The following is an 18883-nucleotide window of genomic DNA, read 5'->3' as shown; positions in this document are numbered from 1 at the left end:
TAAGATAAAATTATCCCTCCCCCTCCCCCCCCCCCCCAAAAAAAAAATCGATAAACATTAAAAAAAATCAGGAAAACTAACAGTTAATTTTTAACACCAATTCATTGAACATTTGGAGTATATGCTCTTTTTTACCTGAATTTCATCATCAACAAGCACATTTAAGCTGTAGCATTTTATTAGAGAATGTATGAAATGTGTAGCAATCTTTATATTCAGAGATGATGGATGATAATTTCTCTAATTTACCATATTTGCTCAATTTGTCTAAATTTATGATAGTGCAGAAGCTGTACTAACACTACTTCTACATCCACCATTGAGTAAATATTAGTCTTGCTTACATATTGTTTTGATCATTGTTGATAATTTTAGGAGGAAGAAACTCCAAAAGAAACAGAGGAACCAGTTCAAGGTGAACAAGAAATAATTAAAGAACCTGAAACCCAAGATGACATCAGCGATAACAGAATGGCCCCAGATAGTCCTAGGGGTAGTCAACATGGTGGTAGTCCCAGGGAGGATGAGGACCAGTTAGAAAAGGGACAATTGGAATCCCAAGAGGCACCAGAGGGAGGACTAGACAAAAATAAAACTGAAGATACAATGTTAAGTCTAGCATCTTTGAGGGACATTGTATATGAAGAAGATCCATTGAAGACAAACAGAGCTTTAAGTCAGCTTCTTGAAGATACAGACTCAGCAGAGGAAATTGGGATTGAAGAGGTAGATAATGCTATCAAATACATTATTAAATCTAATGCAATCAAATACATTATAATATCTAATCCATGACAAAAGAGTGATGTCACTTTTACTGTGGGTTCATTTAATTAAGTGGGTATCGATTTTCCTGGATTAAGAAAAAAATATGTTTTTCATGGATATATTTGGTTTCCTGGTTTTACTTAAGTCTACTAACACACCAGTAGAAACTTATGCTTTGTTGAAAACCAAATTTTCAGTTTACCTCTGATAACCTTACAAATAGCAATGACTCCACAGTAAATTGTTTTATTTAAAAGACAGTAGAAAAGATATAATAATATAAATAAGAATACAAATAGATATATTTACAGCCCTACACTGTTATTAAATGCTGTGAGTAAGATAGGAGAAATAATATATATACATTAATTTTTTAGCGTTTTGTCAAATTGATTTCTATGTAATAAGGAGTTATTTTTTTCATAACTACTTTTGTTGAACAATAATAAGGCCACCAGTTATCTTTAAAAGCATGCTTTTTACACTTTTTTTAAAGTTCAATGTAGAAATGTGTGGTTTTATACATGTAATTGTTATGTTATTGAAAACTTTCAGGTCTTTGACATTTTGCCCCTATATGGGTACTTACAACCCGGTGACACAGAACAAGTAACCATGACCTTTTATGGACATGCAAATATCTGGGGTCAAGTGAAGGCCATTTGTGAAATTAAAGGAGGCCCAACCTATGAAATCATGCTGACAGGAGAGGCTTCTCTGGTAGATTACAAGTTTGATTGTAAAGAGATTGACTTTGGTAAACAGATGTATGATCATGTGGCATCAGCAGAAATTAAACTTATAAACACTGGAAAAGTTGGTTTTGATTTCTGTGGCATTGGTATGGATCCTGCTCTAGCTAAGAAACCCAAGCCAGGATCACCTATTATGGTACCACATGCCGTAAGTTATTTTTAAACACATTATATTTCATTTTCATTAAACTTATTAATTGAAAAAATCTCTTACAGCATAAACTTTATTTAGGATTATTTCTTACATGAATAAAAGTAGATGTGCATTAAACATCAATCAGTCAGCAACCATATATTTCATAGTTTTGAAAATTATTTTAACTTTTTTAAAGTTATACTGTACCAATAAGTGAACAAAATTAATATATCCCTAGCTTTATGATGCAGGTGGTACATGGTGATGGAGAAATGTGTTGATCTGTTCATCCTTTTATATTCGCAACTACTCCTGAACCGCTTGACAGAAATTTGTATGAATTTATTTTAGGGTTATATTGAACCAATGAGTGAACAGACTTTGGTTGTTAAATACTTACCTGGTGCACCAGAGGACTTTAAGAAAAGTTTTGTCATCCAAGTGGCTCACTTTGAACCAGATGTGATCACTATTAGTGGTACTGGAGTATTCCCCAGGATATCACTTGATCTACCTCGTACTGTGGACTCGGAAGGACACTATGATCAATTAGTACAAAATGCCAAGGATAACCTGACTAAGAGTGGGAAGATCAAACTTACAGAGAGGGCCCATACACCAGTTCTGCCTTCTTCCAATAGATTACAGCCAGAAATAATGGCTCAGGTAAAGCGAAATAACCAGCACATGTTTTTATTAATTTATTAGGGAACTTTAAATCTGTAAATCTCTTATTCACAAGTACCACATTAAGTAGTGGTACAAAGAATTATCCAATTTAATAAGGCCAGACTTATATTAAATTATATATGTTTGAAGATAACTGATGACCCGGAACCTTATTATTTCTATTTCTAGCTTTTAAACAAAACAAATTAAAGAAGAAGGAAATTATTTAAATGCATGTATTTTAAAAAAAATATTCCTATATATATGTTCACATTTCAATAGTAATTTTGCCTTAATTATTTTATGTAACTTGCACTTTTCGGTTCATATTACAGGGAGACATTATTGCTCAACCACATGAGATAGATATACAAATGGAAGTAGAGAACCTCACTGTCAAAGAATTCTCCCATGAGCTTTCTCAACATACATCACGACCAGATCTGTATGATCCAGCACCTCCAGACAGTAACGAAACTAGGGATACACAGACTGAACATAAACCCAAAAAGAAAAAAATGAAGTGAGTTCTTATTGTCCTGGTTTTAGATTAAGTCTCGAGTCCAAACTATTTGCTCTTTATTATGGTTGTATACCTTACTGACAGGGTTGGTGGTATATTGACAGGGTTGGTGGTATATTGACAGGGTTGGTGGTATATTGACAGGGTTGGTGGTATACTGACAGGGTTGGTGGTATATTGACAGGGTTGGTGGTATATTGACAGGGTTGGTGGTATATTGACAGGGTTGGTGGTATATTGACAGGGTTGGTGGTATACTGACAGGGTTGGTGGTATATTGACAGGGTTGGTGGTATATTGACAGGGTTGGTGGTATACTGACAGGGTTGGTGGTATATTGACAGGGTTGGTGGTATATTGACAGGGTTGGTGGTATATTGACAGGGTTGGTGGTATATTGACAGGGTTGGTGGTATATTGACAGGGTTGGTGGTATATTGACAGGGTTGGTGGTATACTGACAGGGTTGGTGGTATATTGCAATTATCTTTTCGTTTGTTTACCTGTCTTTTTGTTTATTTGTTTGTTCATTTATTTGTTCGTTCCAACCTTTGATAATGAATTTCTTTTCATATTACTTAGCCTCTGTATTAAGGAATGATTTGATATTAAGTGTGTGCATTAATAAAGTTGAGTAGTATGATAAACAATTTTCAAATCTGCTAGAGTGTTACTCCCTATTTGATGATACTTTAAGATATTATGTATTATACCCACAGAGCATAGAATTTTTTGGCAATGTCTTATAATGATTGGGCGATATACTTTGCACAACATTGCTTACAACTTCTTTTACTAAGTTTATATCAATAAGAGTGATACTAAAAAATTTCTCTATATATATATATAGAAAAAAGAAAATTGAATGTAGTATTAAAACATAATACTTATTTAGAAATTTATAAAATTTTTGTGTCAAAAACTGTAAGTATACTTATTTATTTTACAGACCTAGACTACCAGAGTATGTTTTGGACTTTGGATATGTGGTTCTGGGAACAGTAAAGGACCATATTGTAAAGGCCTCTAACACTGGATGGTCACCAGTCTCATTCCAAGTCGAACATGATGACATTCATCACTATGGTTTCCATGTAGAGTTAGATAAAGTAAAGAACCTACCAGGAGCACCTGACCATGAGACAGTTGTATTCAATGTCAACTTTGACCCACGTGGTGCTAACTTGTCCCTGGGTTCTGTAGAAACTGTTGTCAATATTAATGTAAGTATTCAGATGACTTTACCTGTTTTCATGGCACTTGTCAGATAAAAAAAAATATCAATGAATATTGGATTTTGTCAATCTGTTCATGGATAAGTCAGACATTATTAGGCCTTTACATTTAGAGCTATCACATGATAATTCCGTAATACCAATGAGCTGTTTTGATGTATTTGTCATAGGTAACAAATATAAATTTATCTTTTGCTCCTTATTCTTGGCTGCATGTTTGAAATTATACAACCCCTTTAATTAAAAAGGAAAATAAAATAAAACAGCAGATGTAAGTGAATTGCATTATATTTAAACTTTTGAATAGTGATTTCACTTGCAATAAATTACATGCCAATCTAAAGAGAAATTCTACTTTCATTTACAACCTGCTTTTATTTGTAATGATCTTTTTCAGATTATCAATGGCCCCATCATTCCAATCAGACTAAAGGCCAATGTTACCATGCCAGATATGGAGATTTCTGAGGATACTTTAGACTTCTCAGATGTTAACTGTGGGGAATGTAAAGTCATTACTGTACAGCTGTACAACAGTCAACATGTCAAATGTGAATGGAACTCTAATCCAACAGAGAAAGACAGAAAGGTTAATATCTAGATTGTTTGTACTGGTTACTGGTTAGAATTTTCATAGCAACTGTTATTTTCATTGTAACTGCTATTTTTTTTTCAGTTTTATCATCTGGAATCATCTGATTTGCATGCAAAAATTTGATGCTAAATATGATTTTTTCCTTCAAATTAGGATAATAATATACATTAGTGTAAACTTATACAACTTATACAGTTGTACCTTGTTATATCAAACCTAAGAATTGAAATATTTAAAGTCATTATGTCATTCTGTGACAATGTATACTTATAATATCAATCATCATATAAAAAGGTTGTCATATTTTGCAGGCTGACAAACATGTCCCGATGCATTTAAGGAGAAAGATGAAGAATGAGAAACAGAAACCCAGACATTTTGAGATAATGCCTCCTACTGGTGTACTGATGCCAGGTCAAAGGCTAAATGTACAAGTTAAATTTATGCCTACTGAAGAGGTATGTCAAATTAAGTTTTATCACAGTTAAATTATAATGATACCTAATATGAACAGTTCTATGCATTTTCATAGCAATGCTCTCATTGGACCAAAATGTTAGAATCAAGATTATTGCCTAAGAAACAACCAATAAAATTAAAAACAGAAAGTGTCTAAATTTTCTATTTAATAATAATTTAATTTTGGATGTAACACGTCTTCTGATTAGCTGGAAGTGTTTTGTCTATCAGCTGATAGACATAATTTTGTCATGTGACCGCGACGTCATCAACGTTTTTATCATGATTTACTCCTTTTTAGAATTAAATTATAAGAAATGACTTTAATATTTTTTCTGTCTATTCGAAATAACATAAAAAATGTGGTGCACACTTTTAAATAACCCGCTATGCGGGTTATTCAGTGTGCACCATATTATTTATGTTATTTCTTCATAGACAGAAAAAATATTACAGTCATTCCTTAAATGTGAACAATAAAAAAACGATATTGTGGGCACCAAAGAAAATGTTACCCCAATATTTTTCCTTTACTTTTTTCACACGCTCGTAACTGTATGATTTCCTTTTGTTCATGATGTTTTCACTAATCCTGGGTTGTAATAGGATAGACTATTTATTCTGTGTTTGTACTCACTAATCCTGGGTTGTAATAGGATAGACTATTTATTCTGTGTTTGTACTCACTAATCCTGGGTTGTAATAGGATAGACTATTTATTCTGTGTTAGGTTTTAGTGTTACTGTGAAGTTTCATTCACAATTTTTAACTTTAAAAAAATATTGCAAAGTCAGATTTATACATGATTCATGTATTTTTTTTTTTACTAATATGGCAATATAATTCCTTTTTTCTTTATAGAAATTCTATGAACAAAGAATACCGATAAGAATTGCCCAAAGTAGTCAGAGAATACTATTGTTGTGTAGAGGTCAGGGACTTGAGCCAAGGTTAGAGTTTGAAAAAAGTCTGGTAGAATTTGGTCCCATTCTACCACACAGTGTTGGAGATGAACAAGAAATCACAATAAAGAATCCTTGTAGTTATCCAATTGAATTCTATAACTTGGAGTTTGATTCACAGTATTTGGAAGAAGAAAAGGTAATTATTCTGTCATTTTCCTTTAAACAGTACTCATTTAATATTATAATTTGTTACTGCAACTCTACCTTTTTAAAAAAAAATGGTCAAAGCTCTTTACCAATGTCTGATTGTATGTGAGAAATAAGGAGAGGCTAGTTTCAATTATTTCAGTTCAACATTTGGCACTAGAAACTGGTACCATACATCCTTTACCTCATTTTTTTAGGAGACCAGTAACATCCTAATTTTAGTTGATAGTGATTTGAAAATAGTGTTATCATTTTGATTTAGGATTTAGGAGTTGTTATATTGTTTAAACATCTCATTTAAAGGTAACCTGTTTCATTTGCTATGGAAATTGTAATGAATTGTTTCAAAAATGATGTTTTCTGTATAAAGAATTAATTTTTTTTTTATTCAGGTTTTGAGGTTAATGAAAGGTTATGATGAATACAACACAATCTTACTTCCTCCAAGAAATTCAGGAGATAGGCTTCCACATGAACTTCTAGATTATTATGATGGTAAGCTATATGATTTCGCACTTTTTTGGAAAAAATGGGTTGTTATTTTACATGTATATATATTTATATTTATTATAACCTTTAACTATTGCTGTAATTTTTTTCAGAATTAAAATTTGTTTGAAGTTTATAAGTTCAAATACACATGTTGAGATAGTGAAATACTTTTTGAATAGATATCTAACTCTTGATTAAAATTTTGGAATCTGTCAGTGTAAATAAATAAATTGTGCTTTTGTAGAACAAATGAAGAAGCTTGAGGAGTCAGAACGTGCCAGAAAAGAGGCTCTAGAGGCTGCTGAAGCTGCTCGTAAGGAACTGGATGATGGTAATATTTTAAAAATTTTGATAATGTAAAGTTTATAGTAAAGACATGTTTCTATGGCTTAATTTTTTTTTTAGATTTTTTATTTTTACCCATTCTGCTGTTGAGCAGGAAAGATCAGTTTTTTTTTTGTTTTTTTTTTCTTCCTGATTTTCTTAAAGCTACCTCAATTATTTCAAAATTGTATGATCTGGCCCTCATACTTTTTACATAATTGTGTTCTCTCCATATGGAATATCAGTAGAAAATAAGGGAATTTTGCACAACTAGTAGCTTAAACATAATTGGAAACATATAAGTTTTATTATAATTTTACTGATAGCATTATGAAAGGTACATGTACATTGTAACCATATTTTATATATTCCTATTGGTTTATTTTTAATCCCCAACCACTTTCAAGTAAAGGTAAATGGAGAATATTTTCTTATATTTGTTATTATTTTAATGTTAAATTTTGTTACAGGCATTGGAATTTCATTAATTGAATATTTTATGCCTGAGTTCTAAGTTCATTTCTTGAATATTGAACTAAGTTTTAATACTAAAAAAAGAAATAGACTGTAAATATAAGTACCTGACACTTAAAGCTTGTACTGCCAACTAAAACAATCTTAGCCAAAACCAAAATCATTAACCTAAGTTCATCATAGTCACATGACTAATTTTGTATTATTTTGTAGTATAAACGTCACATGATTAATTGTATTGTAGTGTTTTCCAAACTCAGAATGAAAGAAATGTGATTTTCTATGATACCTTGATTTTTGTTAAGATGTAAAATAATATGAATTCTTATTTGAAGTATTATTTAATTATAACTATAAGGAGTTGTTGGGCAAACATCAATTTGTGGGAATTTGACAATAAAACAGCAACCGAACAACACAATGAAATAGAATATAAAAGACATCTGTTGTTAAAAATCTTTATGTCGTTACTGTGAGTTTACAAATACAATAAAAGAGCTAAACCAGTCTTGTTAAATCAATGTTTATTTACAGGAGAAGGTAGCGAGGGTGATGATAAAGATGATTCTGATGAGAGGACAGAGGCTGCTCCTGGTACATCACGTCTTGGATCAGAACCAGCGGGAGATCTTTTAGATTCAGCCAGGAAAGAAGAAAGTGATGAAGGTATTACTTTTTAGACAAAAGAACTCACAGTTCCTAATTTTTATATCAGTCTTGTTTGCATATGATGCAATTATTCCAGTGTAATCGATATCTTTTGTTATTTAGTACCTGTAGGTATCAAGCTAGAAATATGATGTTGACACATTAGATTCCTCAATGAAAAAGTTGCTGTTTCTAATGTTTTTCTTCTAATGTAGAAATAAACTTGTTATGAATTATATATTTATTTATATTTATGTATGTATAATTTTTATAACTGTTATATGAATGGTTATTTTTCTGTGTTTTACTGCAACATTACAAACTAAATAAAAAGAAAAAAACATACACATACACAATTAAATAAAAATAAAAGATTTATTCAAAATAGAATAAGTTTAAATTATTTTGAAATACTTGCATACTGTGGATTCATTTATTTTCGTGGGTACCAATTTTCGTGGATTAAGGAAAACTTGCATGTTCGTGGATATTTAATTTCGTGGTTTTGCCGAAGTCTGCATACAAGCCTGTGGGAAATTTGTCATTCGTTGAACATTTAATTTCGTGGTTTACCTATACCCACGAAATCAATGAAAATTGGTATCCAATGAATAATAATGAATCCACAGTATATAAAACTAACTGATACTTGAATTTTCAGCACAAGACTCAGCTAGCAGTATAGGTGTAGGAGAACTAGAAATAACACCTGTATCAGCTGCCATTGCTAGACATCTGGGTATTGATCTGAGTCCTGAGGGGAAAGCTGCTCGCAACAGAAGGGGTATTTGTGTCATTGTACATGGAGCTCCTATGTCAGGTAAGCATATGTCATTAGTATTTACATATATTAATACACTTATATAGAATTACTATTTGTATAATCAAAATATATCTGAAAGAGCACATGTAATTTTCAAGAAGTGCTTGCAAAATCAGGAAAAAAAAAGATTACTAATCGAAAACACATAAAATCATTAAAAATGAATATCTACAATAAAACTATAAAAATCTGATGCTACACAAATCATTGCTAGATAAGATTCAAAGATGGAGTTTTTTCCTATACCATTTCAATTTAAACATTTAACTGTATTTTATTGTAGGAAAAACTAGTACAGCTATTTCACTGGCGAAGAAATATGAAGCTGCCATTTTAACAGTAGATCAGATAGTTGTAGATGCTATATCCAGTGGAAATACACCATCTGGTATGAGGGCTCGTGCTCTTTGTCAGGAGGCAGCCAGGAAGAGGCTTGAGGAGCTTAAACTATTAGAAGGAGATGAAGCTGAAAAGAAACCAGGTGGACTTAGCATTGAGCAACTAACAGCTCACACACAGGGAACAAGTATGTATAAATATACAATAAAATAAAATTGGTTAGAAGACTGAATAGAGATAGGTGATAATAGTTGGAAAACAAATGTTAATTCTTTATCAAGTAATTTGAATTTGAATTTATTTATTTCATTACTGAGAGAGAAGAATTGCAGATTATTGGCAAATAAAGTGCATTTTATGATGCTTCATAGTGATATATTTATTTTAGATAAAATCAAACCTTAAAATAGAGCATTACAGAACTGTCATTCTGCATACATTTTATTTTTAAATATACATCACATAAAATGACTATCATTTTTCATTTTCATACTCAAAGGCATGATGTTTCTTTTGGAATCTAAAATTTTGAAACATTTTCTAATGATTTATAAGTTTCTGTCTTGCAGATTCGTAGCCCTAAGACTCCTGTGCTACTAAATGCATGTAAATTTCTTTATATTAACCAGAGTGAATTGTTTAATATTCTACTAATTATAATTTGAGAAAAAGAATTTGTGAAAGTTATTTGTATGCTTTCTTTATCTGTTTGGAGCATTGCTAATTAAAAGTATTTGCATGTGGCCTTGTTGTTAAACAGACTAAGATTGTAATTTATGAAAATGAAATATTGGAAATTGATGATAGATGTCATTAACAGGTCAGTTTTAACTGACATAGCATTTAGATATGAATAAAACTTTATAACACTTAATAATTATGAATGAATAATAGCATGCAGTGCACTTAATTTATGTCTGATAATTAAACATTTTTTTATCGAGAAATCATTGTATTATTTTAAAATATCATGATTTGATATTTGACTTCAGAGATCTCTAAGAGGAAAATTATTAAAAGGATTGAATATTAGAATTATAATACATATTTAACAAATTGACTAATCAACCCCAATTACTTACATACAAATGGTAGTTACGGGGAATAAAATTCTAGCATCCATCTTGGATTCACTGCTGTTGGTATAGATGTTTCCTGAAATGTTTCTATGATTTAAATTTTTAAAAAATTTTCTTTAAATTAACCCGTTCTGCTATTGAGGGAAAAGATCAGCTACCCCATTTTTCCTTTGATTTTCTAAAAGTACCTCAAAAATTATTTCAATTTTGTACCATCTGGTCCTCATATTTTTTCCCATATGGAATCAGTAGAAATAAGGGAATTTGAACAACCTGTATCTTAAACATTGATTGGAAACATAAGTTTTATTATTATTTTACTGATAGCATTATAAAAGGTATTTTTAATGGTTTTGATTTTGAATACCCAACTACTTTCAGTGAAACGTAAAGGTAAATGGAGAAAATTTTCTTTTATTTATTATTATTTTGAATTTTAATTTTGTTAAGGCATTACATATTAATTAATCGAATATTTTATGCATGAGTTCTAAGTTCATTTTTTGAATGTTTAATTAAGTTTTAATACAAAAAAAAAAGAAATTGACTGTAAATTTAAGTTTCCTGACAATTAAAGCTTGTACTACCAACTAGAGCAATCTAACCAAAACCAGAATCATTATCATAAGTTCATCATAGTCACATGACTAATTTTGTATTATTTTGTTGTATTTACGTCACATGATTAATTGTATCGTAGTGTTTTCCAAACTTGAAGCGAAAGAATTACAATTTTCAATTTTACCTTGTTCTATTGCCTGTTCTCAAAATTTGCTATTCTGCGAACTTGCTTAGAAAGATTGTTTGTTTCTGCTTTTTTGCAAAACAATAAGATTTAACTAATTACATTTATTCAAGCACCCTTTTTGTTAACATGTACAGAATAATATATATGGTTTCAACTATAGTCAAAATACTCACAAAGGCAAAAAAGCAAAAGGTTAATTGATTTTTTTAACAAAAATCAGTTGTTTTATTGATAAAGATTGGAAATTTGTTGAATTTATTTAATTCTGAAACAGTGATTAAAGTACCCTTTCCTTTGCTAAGGGAAACACTAGATGCATTCACAAAGTTTGTTAGCTTGCTTCACTTAACACTTGTGTTGTCTTCTCTTGCCTTCCATAGCCAGTAGCATTGGAGTCCCACAGGCTACTTCTGTCATTTCCAATCGTAAAACAAGTACCGTTTCAGACGTGAAAGGAAAGGATAAACACCACCAGGGAAGCTTAGCTGGAGCAAAGACTGGCATCAACACTTCTTCTATTGATGGTGCAACTGGAAGTCAGGTAACATAAAATTAACAAACAAATATTATTCATCTCATTTATTTAGTACCATGATAGGAAACAATTGGGTTGGTGAAGAAAAATAGCAAAACTCTATTGATAGCAAGACAAAAATGAATACCTTTGTCCTTTGAGCATATATTTAGATACTGGGGAGATAATAAATATACCATTTCTTTTGACTTTAAATTTCAAAAGTATGACATCTAGAATTATTAGCAAAACTGATTAAAGAATTGTTAAGATTAATAAGGTTATGCATTTAATTGCAATGTTACTACACCAAACATTTACCTGTACCTTTTTGTGGTTCAAGTTTGTTGCAATCCTATTACTGCAGAAAGCAAATTTAGTAACATACACTGTTCATAAAGTTTTTATTTTCTTCATATTTTTTTGTTTGACATCTCAAATTTTAAAAAAAATCCTCACTGTGGGGAGTAAAATTATTTATCATCAAATTAACTACTTGTACAAAATGATACTTGGAGTTTTCGCTGGCATATAATATTATATATTATAACATAGAAAATATAACCATACAATTCTACTGGCTGATATGCTGTCAGTTTTAATTTATTAAAGTGTTAATAAACTTTTTATGAACATAGGGTATTATTTTTTTTTATTTCATGATATGCTTCTCCCAATATGTCAGACCAAAGTTGTAGTTTACATCTATTTTTGACATTTTACCGTCAAATCATTTTAACCATTGTTTATTAAACCTCATTATCAGATGGGAAGTAGAAGTCATTTAACCACAGAACCCAGTACCAAGCCTAGTAAAGGCCGTGGGGAGGTACAAAGTGTGAAATGTAGAAGCATATATGAGTCACATTTTGGAAACTATTGTTAACCTTTTTTCTTGTAATTTAAAGAAGAAGAAAAAAACTGAAGCAAAATAATGTTTAAAAATCTCATACTTATTAGACTATAGTTTCCAAAGTGTTTTATAGAAGATATAAGATTATTATTTTAGTTTTTATCAATGAAATTTTTGTGTGCAGTTTTTGCAATATCTAATTTTTCCCCCACTTTTATTTGAAACCCTAGTATTGTGCCTATTTTGTTTGCATTTTTGCATTATTTATTTTTTGTAAAGCAGGTTTATAGCATACATTTTTATCTACTTTTTAATTTGAATTGTAGCATCTCATTTTCAGCATGTTTCCACTTTAGTTGTTTGCATGATTTTGGTTTTATAATGGTTTTATTATTGCTTTTATAATTAAAAAGATAATATGACCCCTGATTGACCCAATGAAATTAAAAAAAATATACAGATCCAATATATATTTATTTTGGCAGGATTCCCCGGTTTAGCTAAGGTAAATTGATTTTGGTCACAGGGAACCATTGGTTGAAATATAATGTGAACAGGGTGCATGAGCAAGTTCAATTAAAATTCTTCTGCATTGTATACAATAATTTAAATCATAAGTCTATTATTTATCATATCCTAATTTATAAAAGGGAGATAATTCATATATTCCTCAGTTTTCAAAATCTCAATTAGTTTTGTACTGCCTGTTAAATTGAATAAAGATAAGTCAAAATTTGAACACCTTGAATATTTTATTTTTAAATTGAATATGGTATTAACTCATAAAACTAACCTCTGATACTTTTTTTATCTATATAATATAGAATAGTTAAAATTAAATTGAGAAGTCCCTGAGACAAAAATTTACTTGCAAGTAAAAGGATGAGAGTAAGGGATCTTAATTGAGTTTCTTATTTAAAACAACATGTCTAATTTGTTTGAATGAACAATTTAGTTCAAGACCTTATTATATCATGAACAAATTAGTGAAGTAATATAAAGCATAATGTGCAAATATTTGTATTTATACATATCATTTCATTACTTTCTGCACTAAGCCAGATTTAATAACAGATTTCAAAATATATACCAAAAACAGACACTTTGTATGTCTAGTAGCTGGCCATGTATTTAAAGGTATCTGTATCATCAAAATTTGATATTATGCATCCACAGATGTTTTACCTGATACAGGTGGGGATCCAGGATTTTAGGTTTGGGGGGTAGGGAGGGGGTGTGGGGTATGCCAACAAATGATATTTCTCTGATTTTAGCGCATGTGTATTGAACTACAGGGACTAAGCTAATGGGATGATATTTTTTTTATTATCAATGTCATGTTGAACATAGGTGTGTTTTAAAAATTCATTCTTAGTGTTTGATTATAATCTATTAAAAGATGGTCACAACACATGTTTTTAACCTGTCAAAAGTTTTTTTTTTTGCAAAAAAGGGGCATAAGGGTGGTTTTTAAGGCAACATGAATATGCCAGCTTTTTAAAATTTGGTCAATCTGGAACACTTACATTCACAGGTTAATATATTCATTTTGATGAAAGTCTTATCTAAATTTGTTACAGGTACCTAGCAGCCCTCCACCTCTTGCTGCCCCAATTGCTCGAAGATTAAGTGTAAGTGCCAGTGTTGCTGGAGAAGAAGGCTTGATGAGCTGTGTGCTCCCAGAAGATCTGTTAGTAGAGATACTATCTGAACGTCTCCAACTCAATGACTGTCACCGTGGAGTGGTGTTTGATGGACTTGAGACTTTGTTTGCTCAGAACCTGTATACCACAGCTCACGCTATTCTGAGATCACTTAACAATAGAAGATTTATTTACTTTATTTCACTGAAATTAGATTATGCCAAATTAAAAGAACAAGAGAAGAAATTTCAGGAAGAAAAAGGTAATTGTTTGTAGAAATTATAGCTTTCTTAAGGTAATCACATATTCCTGTAACAAAAAAATACTGAGATTTAGATTATCAATTTTTATTTAAAAATTGCAGTCTAGTAATTTTCAAACAAATAGCAATTTCCTTAATGGATTATAAAATAAGTGTCACATTGTAAAATAAGTGTTACATTGTTGAATTTTCAATAGGTTTACTTTTTCCTACTATATTTACAGAGAGAGCTAAACGACTTGCCGAGGAACAGGATCGTATTCGTCTGGAGGAAATGTCAGAAGATGAGTATGATGCTCTCACTGAAGAAGAGAAAGCTGCCGTGGACAGAAAGAGACTGGATATTAAGAAAGAAAGGATAAGAAAGTATGTTTGTTTTTAAATTGGATAGATATAGCTCTCATGTTCTTGCATGAAAACAGTAATTAGAAAAATACTTTTTTAAGAAAAAAATATCATTACTCATTATGAATTAAATGAGATGTGTTGAAAATATTCTTGATAATATTATGAAAATGATGTTTATTGTAAGTTTAGATACATGTTAAAATCAAGTTTATACTTTAAACATGTTAAATAGCTCTTTTAATGCCATTTTTCTTTTTTTTTTTGTGTATAAATTGATAATTCATGTAGGGGATGTATTACGGTGTATTAATTATTTTCTTTGAAATTTTCAGAGAGATGGAAGAGAGAATGGAAAGAGAACGTATAGAAAGAGAAAGAGAAGAGGAACTCAAAAGAATTCAGGATGAGGAAAAGTAGGCTTAAAAAATGGAATTCAAATTAAATAACTTGATAATTGATTTGAAATAAATTGTATAAGACAATGATGGATATTGTCATACATCAAGTTATTAAAAATGAACATCATTTGACAAATATTTGTTGATACCTAAGATTACTGTCAGTTATTTCTCTCCAAATTGATTAAAAAAATCCTGACTGTCAATCCTATTCAGGTTCTTACTTGAGCTATTATGCATATTTCTATCAATTAGAGAGTTCCGGGATAGTTGTTGTTTCAATGTGGAGATTGAAAAAGTCATATCACGTGACATTTTTCTATGCACATGTCTAGATTTTTACACAGAAAAATTAAGCAATTGTTATGATTTGATTAGATTTCCACCTAAAAAAGTCAACCACACTGTTTTAGTTTGACTTCTTTATCTTGATGAAAACCTACCGTAAGGTGACATCATCCATATGTTGATGTTTTCATGCAGACGATGTTATACTGATCCCATCACTCCATAGATATCTGACGTTATTTCATGACGTTTGTGTGTAAAATGAAATCGAACACAATCTCGTAACTTAAGTATTAAAATTAAAAGAGTCTTGCTGAACTCAAGGTAAATTTAGTCTGATTTCACCTGAATTGAGCTGTTTCAACTAAGAAATTTAAATTTCAACAACTAACAATTTTTTAGAATAATTAGTTTCTACAAAAGCAGAATTAAACTATACAACATGTTGGAAATTAAATGACTGGCATTAACTGCAACAAGTATTCTGTAAGAGTACAGGTAAAATTAGCTATAATTTCAATATTAATTTCAACCTTTTCCCGTAGATCTAAGAAAAAAGGAAGGAAAGGTCCAGCCAAAGAAGAAGGTAAACAAGATGGAAAGAAAAGTGCAGCTCCTACAGGGCCAGCTGGAAAGAACAGTAGTATGGACCGTGTCACCAAAGGTAAAGGTGGTAAAGACGATGACCACCATGCTGGTAAACAGGCATCACAAATAGAAAGGCCAGAATCACATCAAACAGAGAAGAGTGACTCTAATGTTGATGATGGAAAGTAAGTACTGTGTACATCAAAGTTGATGATGGAAAATAGACAGAATTACTGCCTTTGGTCAATATTATACCCCAACTCTTTATATTTTGTCATCAGCTTGACAGTGATGTGTTGTAAAGTGTAAGCAGTTTGGAATCTTGTCAGACACCTACATTCTATTTCAGATACATTGAATTCAAATAGGAGTGTGCATAGCACAACAATGCTTTCAACTTCTTGTTTTCTATTATTAGCACATTATCATAATTTAGCAAAGTAATTTTCAAAAGCACAAGATAAGTAAATAGGAAAAACAGAAGATAAACCCATTTAAATCTAAAGTAGTGAAATTAATAAATAAAACAATGATATTTTGAAGAAATTTGGAAAAATGTTCTGTTTTATTCAGCGTAATTACTTTGTATAATTTTTTTTAAATATTGTAGGAAAGGAAAAAAGAAGGATGGTAAGAAAGATGGAAAAGAAAAAGGAGACAAAGAGAAAGTTGATGTTTCAGCTGAAGAACAACCAAAAGAATTACCAAAGGAATCTGACATTCTTCTGATGCAGAGGTTTGTAAAGGAACAAATGTTTACCAATCTATAATCAGCACAAAACTATTTTCACAGCTTTAAATAATTTTTTTTTCAAAGAAATTTCAGCAATAGTAAAAACTTTTCTGAATGATGATGTGTGGGGAAATAGAGTTTTCTGTTAATGTCTAACTGTAAAGGAAGAAAGATCATCAGTGATGCGAGTTTAACAGTAAATTGAATGTACTTTTACAGTGCAAGACTAGTTTAAGTTGTCCGAAATGATTAATCTCTTGACACTAATTAGAAAATCGAAAGTCAACAGACTAAAGGTATAATTATAAATTATTATTATTTTAGGTGCACTCGACTCCAATCTTAATTGACAGGATTTTCAGTTTTCCTATCGATGGTCGGTGGTTTTCTCAGGGCACTCCAGCTTCCTCCACCAATAAAAACTGGGCGCCACGAAATAGTCCAAAAGCGGTGCTTAAATTAAAGTGGCGTTAAAACACCAAAAATCAAAAATCAAATTATTATTTTAACTGAATTATTCTGTTCTATTATTTAGTTATTTATTATTTTTCATTCAGATTCCGTACATTTGAGCATGGTCAAAAGGACATCAATGAGATGCTTGAATTCTGGGACAGAACAACCTTGTCACTAAGGAGACCTCCAACTCCATCAGAAAAATCTGAGGAAGATCAACAACATCATCCACAGTCAGGCAAATCTAAGGGAAAGAAAGGTAAGTCTTGTTTTACTTCATTTCATAAGACGAAAGTCTGTAGATTTCTTCTATGATAGCTTTTAATTTAAAAGTTTGACCTTTCAACTTCTGTTTTAATCATGGTTTTAAACTGGCTTTAGATATCACTTCGCTAGTATTTGGCATCTTAGTCAGTGGAGCAAGAATTAATTCTTTTATATAAAAGTGAATACAAAAATATTTTTATGCCCCACCTATGATAGTAGAGGGGCATTATGTTTTTCGGTCTGTGCGTCTGTTCGTTCGTCCATTCTTCCGTCTGTCCGGCTTAAGTTTAATGTTTTTCGTCAAGGTAGTTTTTGATGAAGTTGAAGTCCAATCAACTTGAAATTTAGTACACATGTTCCCTATGATATGATCTTTCTAATTTTAATGCCAAATTAGAGTTTTGACACCAGTATCACGGTCCACTGCACATAGAAAATGATAGTGCGAGTGGGGCATCCGTATACTATGGACACATTCTTGTTACTTCTGTTGTCAAGTTATTAAGTTTAATTTTCTTTTAACTTTTTTAGGAGAAAAGCATGATAAAGACAAAGCAGAAAAAGAAAGACAAAAACAGTTACAGAAAGAAAATGAAGAGAAGGCAGCAAAAGAGGTTAGTAATTGTATCTGTATAATATAAACACTAAATAAGAAAAAACAGTAAATATGTTCTAGATTCTATTTAGAATTTAATCCAGAAATGAAAAATGTCACAAGATTCGTGTGGCTTCATGCTTGTAATACTGAAATATATTTTGATAGCACATTATAAAATTACTTTGTCATATGTCTAGGCTGCTGCAGCACAAGAAGGGGGTCAAGAACAAGAGATGGTCGTGGAAGAGAAAGAGGATGATGGGATAGGCCTTCCACATATTGTTGTTGACTGTTCAGACAAATCCACACCTATTTACCAGAAAGTTATTGGATGTGGCAAATTCCCAAGTATGGAGGAGGTATGAACAATTTATGTTTTTCCTCTATCAATTGTATTGGTAGCCTTGTGAATTTCTTATTATGAAATTGAGTATTTTTATGCAAAACTTTTCCATGTGTTATAAATAGGATTAGATCCCATGTTTTCTTTTCATCTAATTAAATTGATATATTTATGATATGTGCTCATTCTTTGGAGTTGATAGTTAATTTAGTTTTATAACAAGTTGAATGACCACTGAATGTTCAGTTTTTACTCAGCTTGAATATCATCCGAGTGTACATGACTTTGATTTTCAGAGGGAAGGGTTTAAGAGAGGATTCACTTTTTATGAGTGTTATTGTAAATAAACACTGGTATTGAAACTGGATTAACAAGATGGTATTCTAATAACAAAAGATGCATGTTCTGCATTA

General features: G+C 30.9%; 1 protein-coding gene across 4 annotated transcripts in view; it reads left to right on the top strand.

Annotated features, from left to right (window-relative positions):
- Positions 1-18883, top strand: part of LOC127700951 (hydrocephalus-inducing protein homolog) — a 67135-nt gene that overhangs the window by 15099 nt on the left and 33153 nt on the right. For 3 of the 4 annotated variants that reach the window (XM_052204689.1, XM_052204691.1, XM_052204688.1), the window contains exons 23-44: positions 376-726; positions 1324-1671; positions 2011-2325; positions 2664-2851; positions 3801-4074; positions 4484-4675; positions 4993-5139; positions 6002-6241; positions 6645-6747; positions 6989-7075; positions 8077-8208; positions 8852-9010; positions 9297-9539; positions 11560-11720; positions 14127-14451; positions 14676-14817; positions 15132-15212; positions 16031-16258; positions 16684-16809; positions 17364-17521; positions 18061-18143; positions 18325-18486. In XM_052204689.1, the coding sequence (XP_052060649.1) occupies positions 376-726; positions 1324-1671; positions 2011-2325; positions 2664-2851; positions 3801-4074; positions 4484-4675; positions 4993-5139; positions 6002-6241; positions 6645-6747; positions 6989-7075; positions 8077-8208; positions 8852-9010; positions 9297-9539; positions 11560-11720; positions 14127-14451; positions 14676-14817; positions 15132-15212; positions 16031-16258; positions 16684-16809; positions 17364-17521; positions 18061-18143; positions 18325-18486 (4245 nt within the window). The remainder of the gene's footprint in view (positions 1-375; positions 727-1323; positions 1672-2010; positions 2326-2663; positions 2852-3800; positions 4075-4483; positions 4676-4992; positions 5140-6001; positions 6242-6644; positions 6748-6988; positions 7076-8076; positions 8209-8851; positions 9011-9296; positions 9540-11559; positions 11721-14126; positions 14452-14675; positions 14818-15131; positions 15213-16030; positions 16259-16683; positions 16810-17363; positions 17522-18060; positions 18144-18324; positions 18487-18883) is intronic. The other variant, XM_052204690.1, reaches the window with a different exon arrangement.

This window comes from Mytilus californianus, unplaced genomic scaffold (assembly GCF_021869535.1).
Source record: "Mytilus californianus isolate M0D057914Y unplaced genomic scaffold, xbMytCali1.0.p SCAF_5, whole genome shotgun sequence".
NCBI lineage: Eukaryota > Metazoa > Mollusca > Bivalvia > Mytilida > Mytilidae > Mytilus > Mytilus californianus.
Note: the sequence above shows the minus strand (reverse complement) of the source record. Positions and strands in the feature narration are given on the sequence as shown.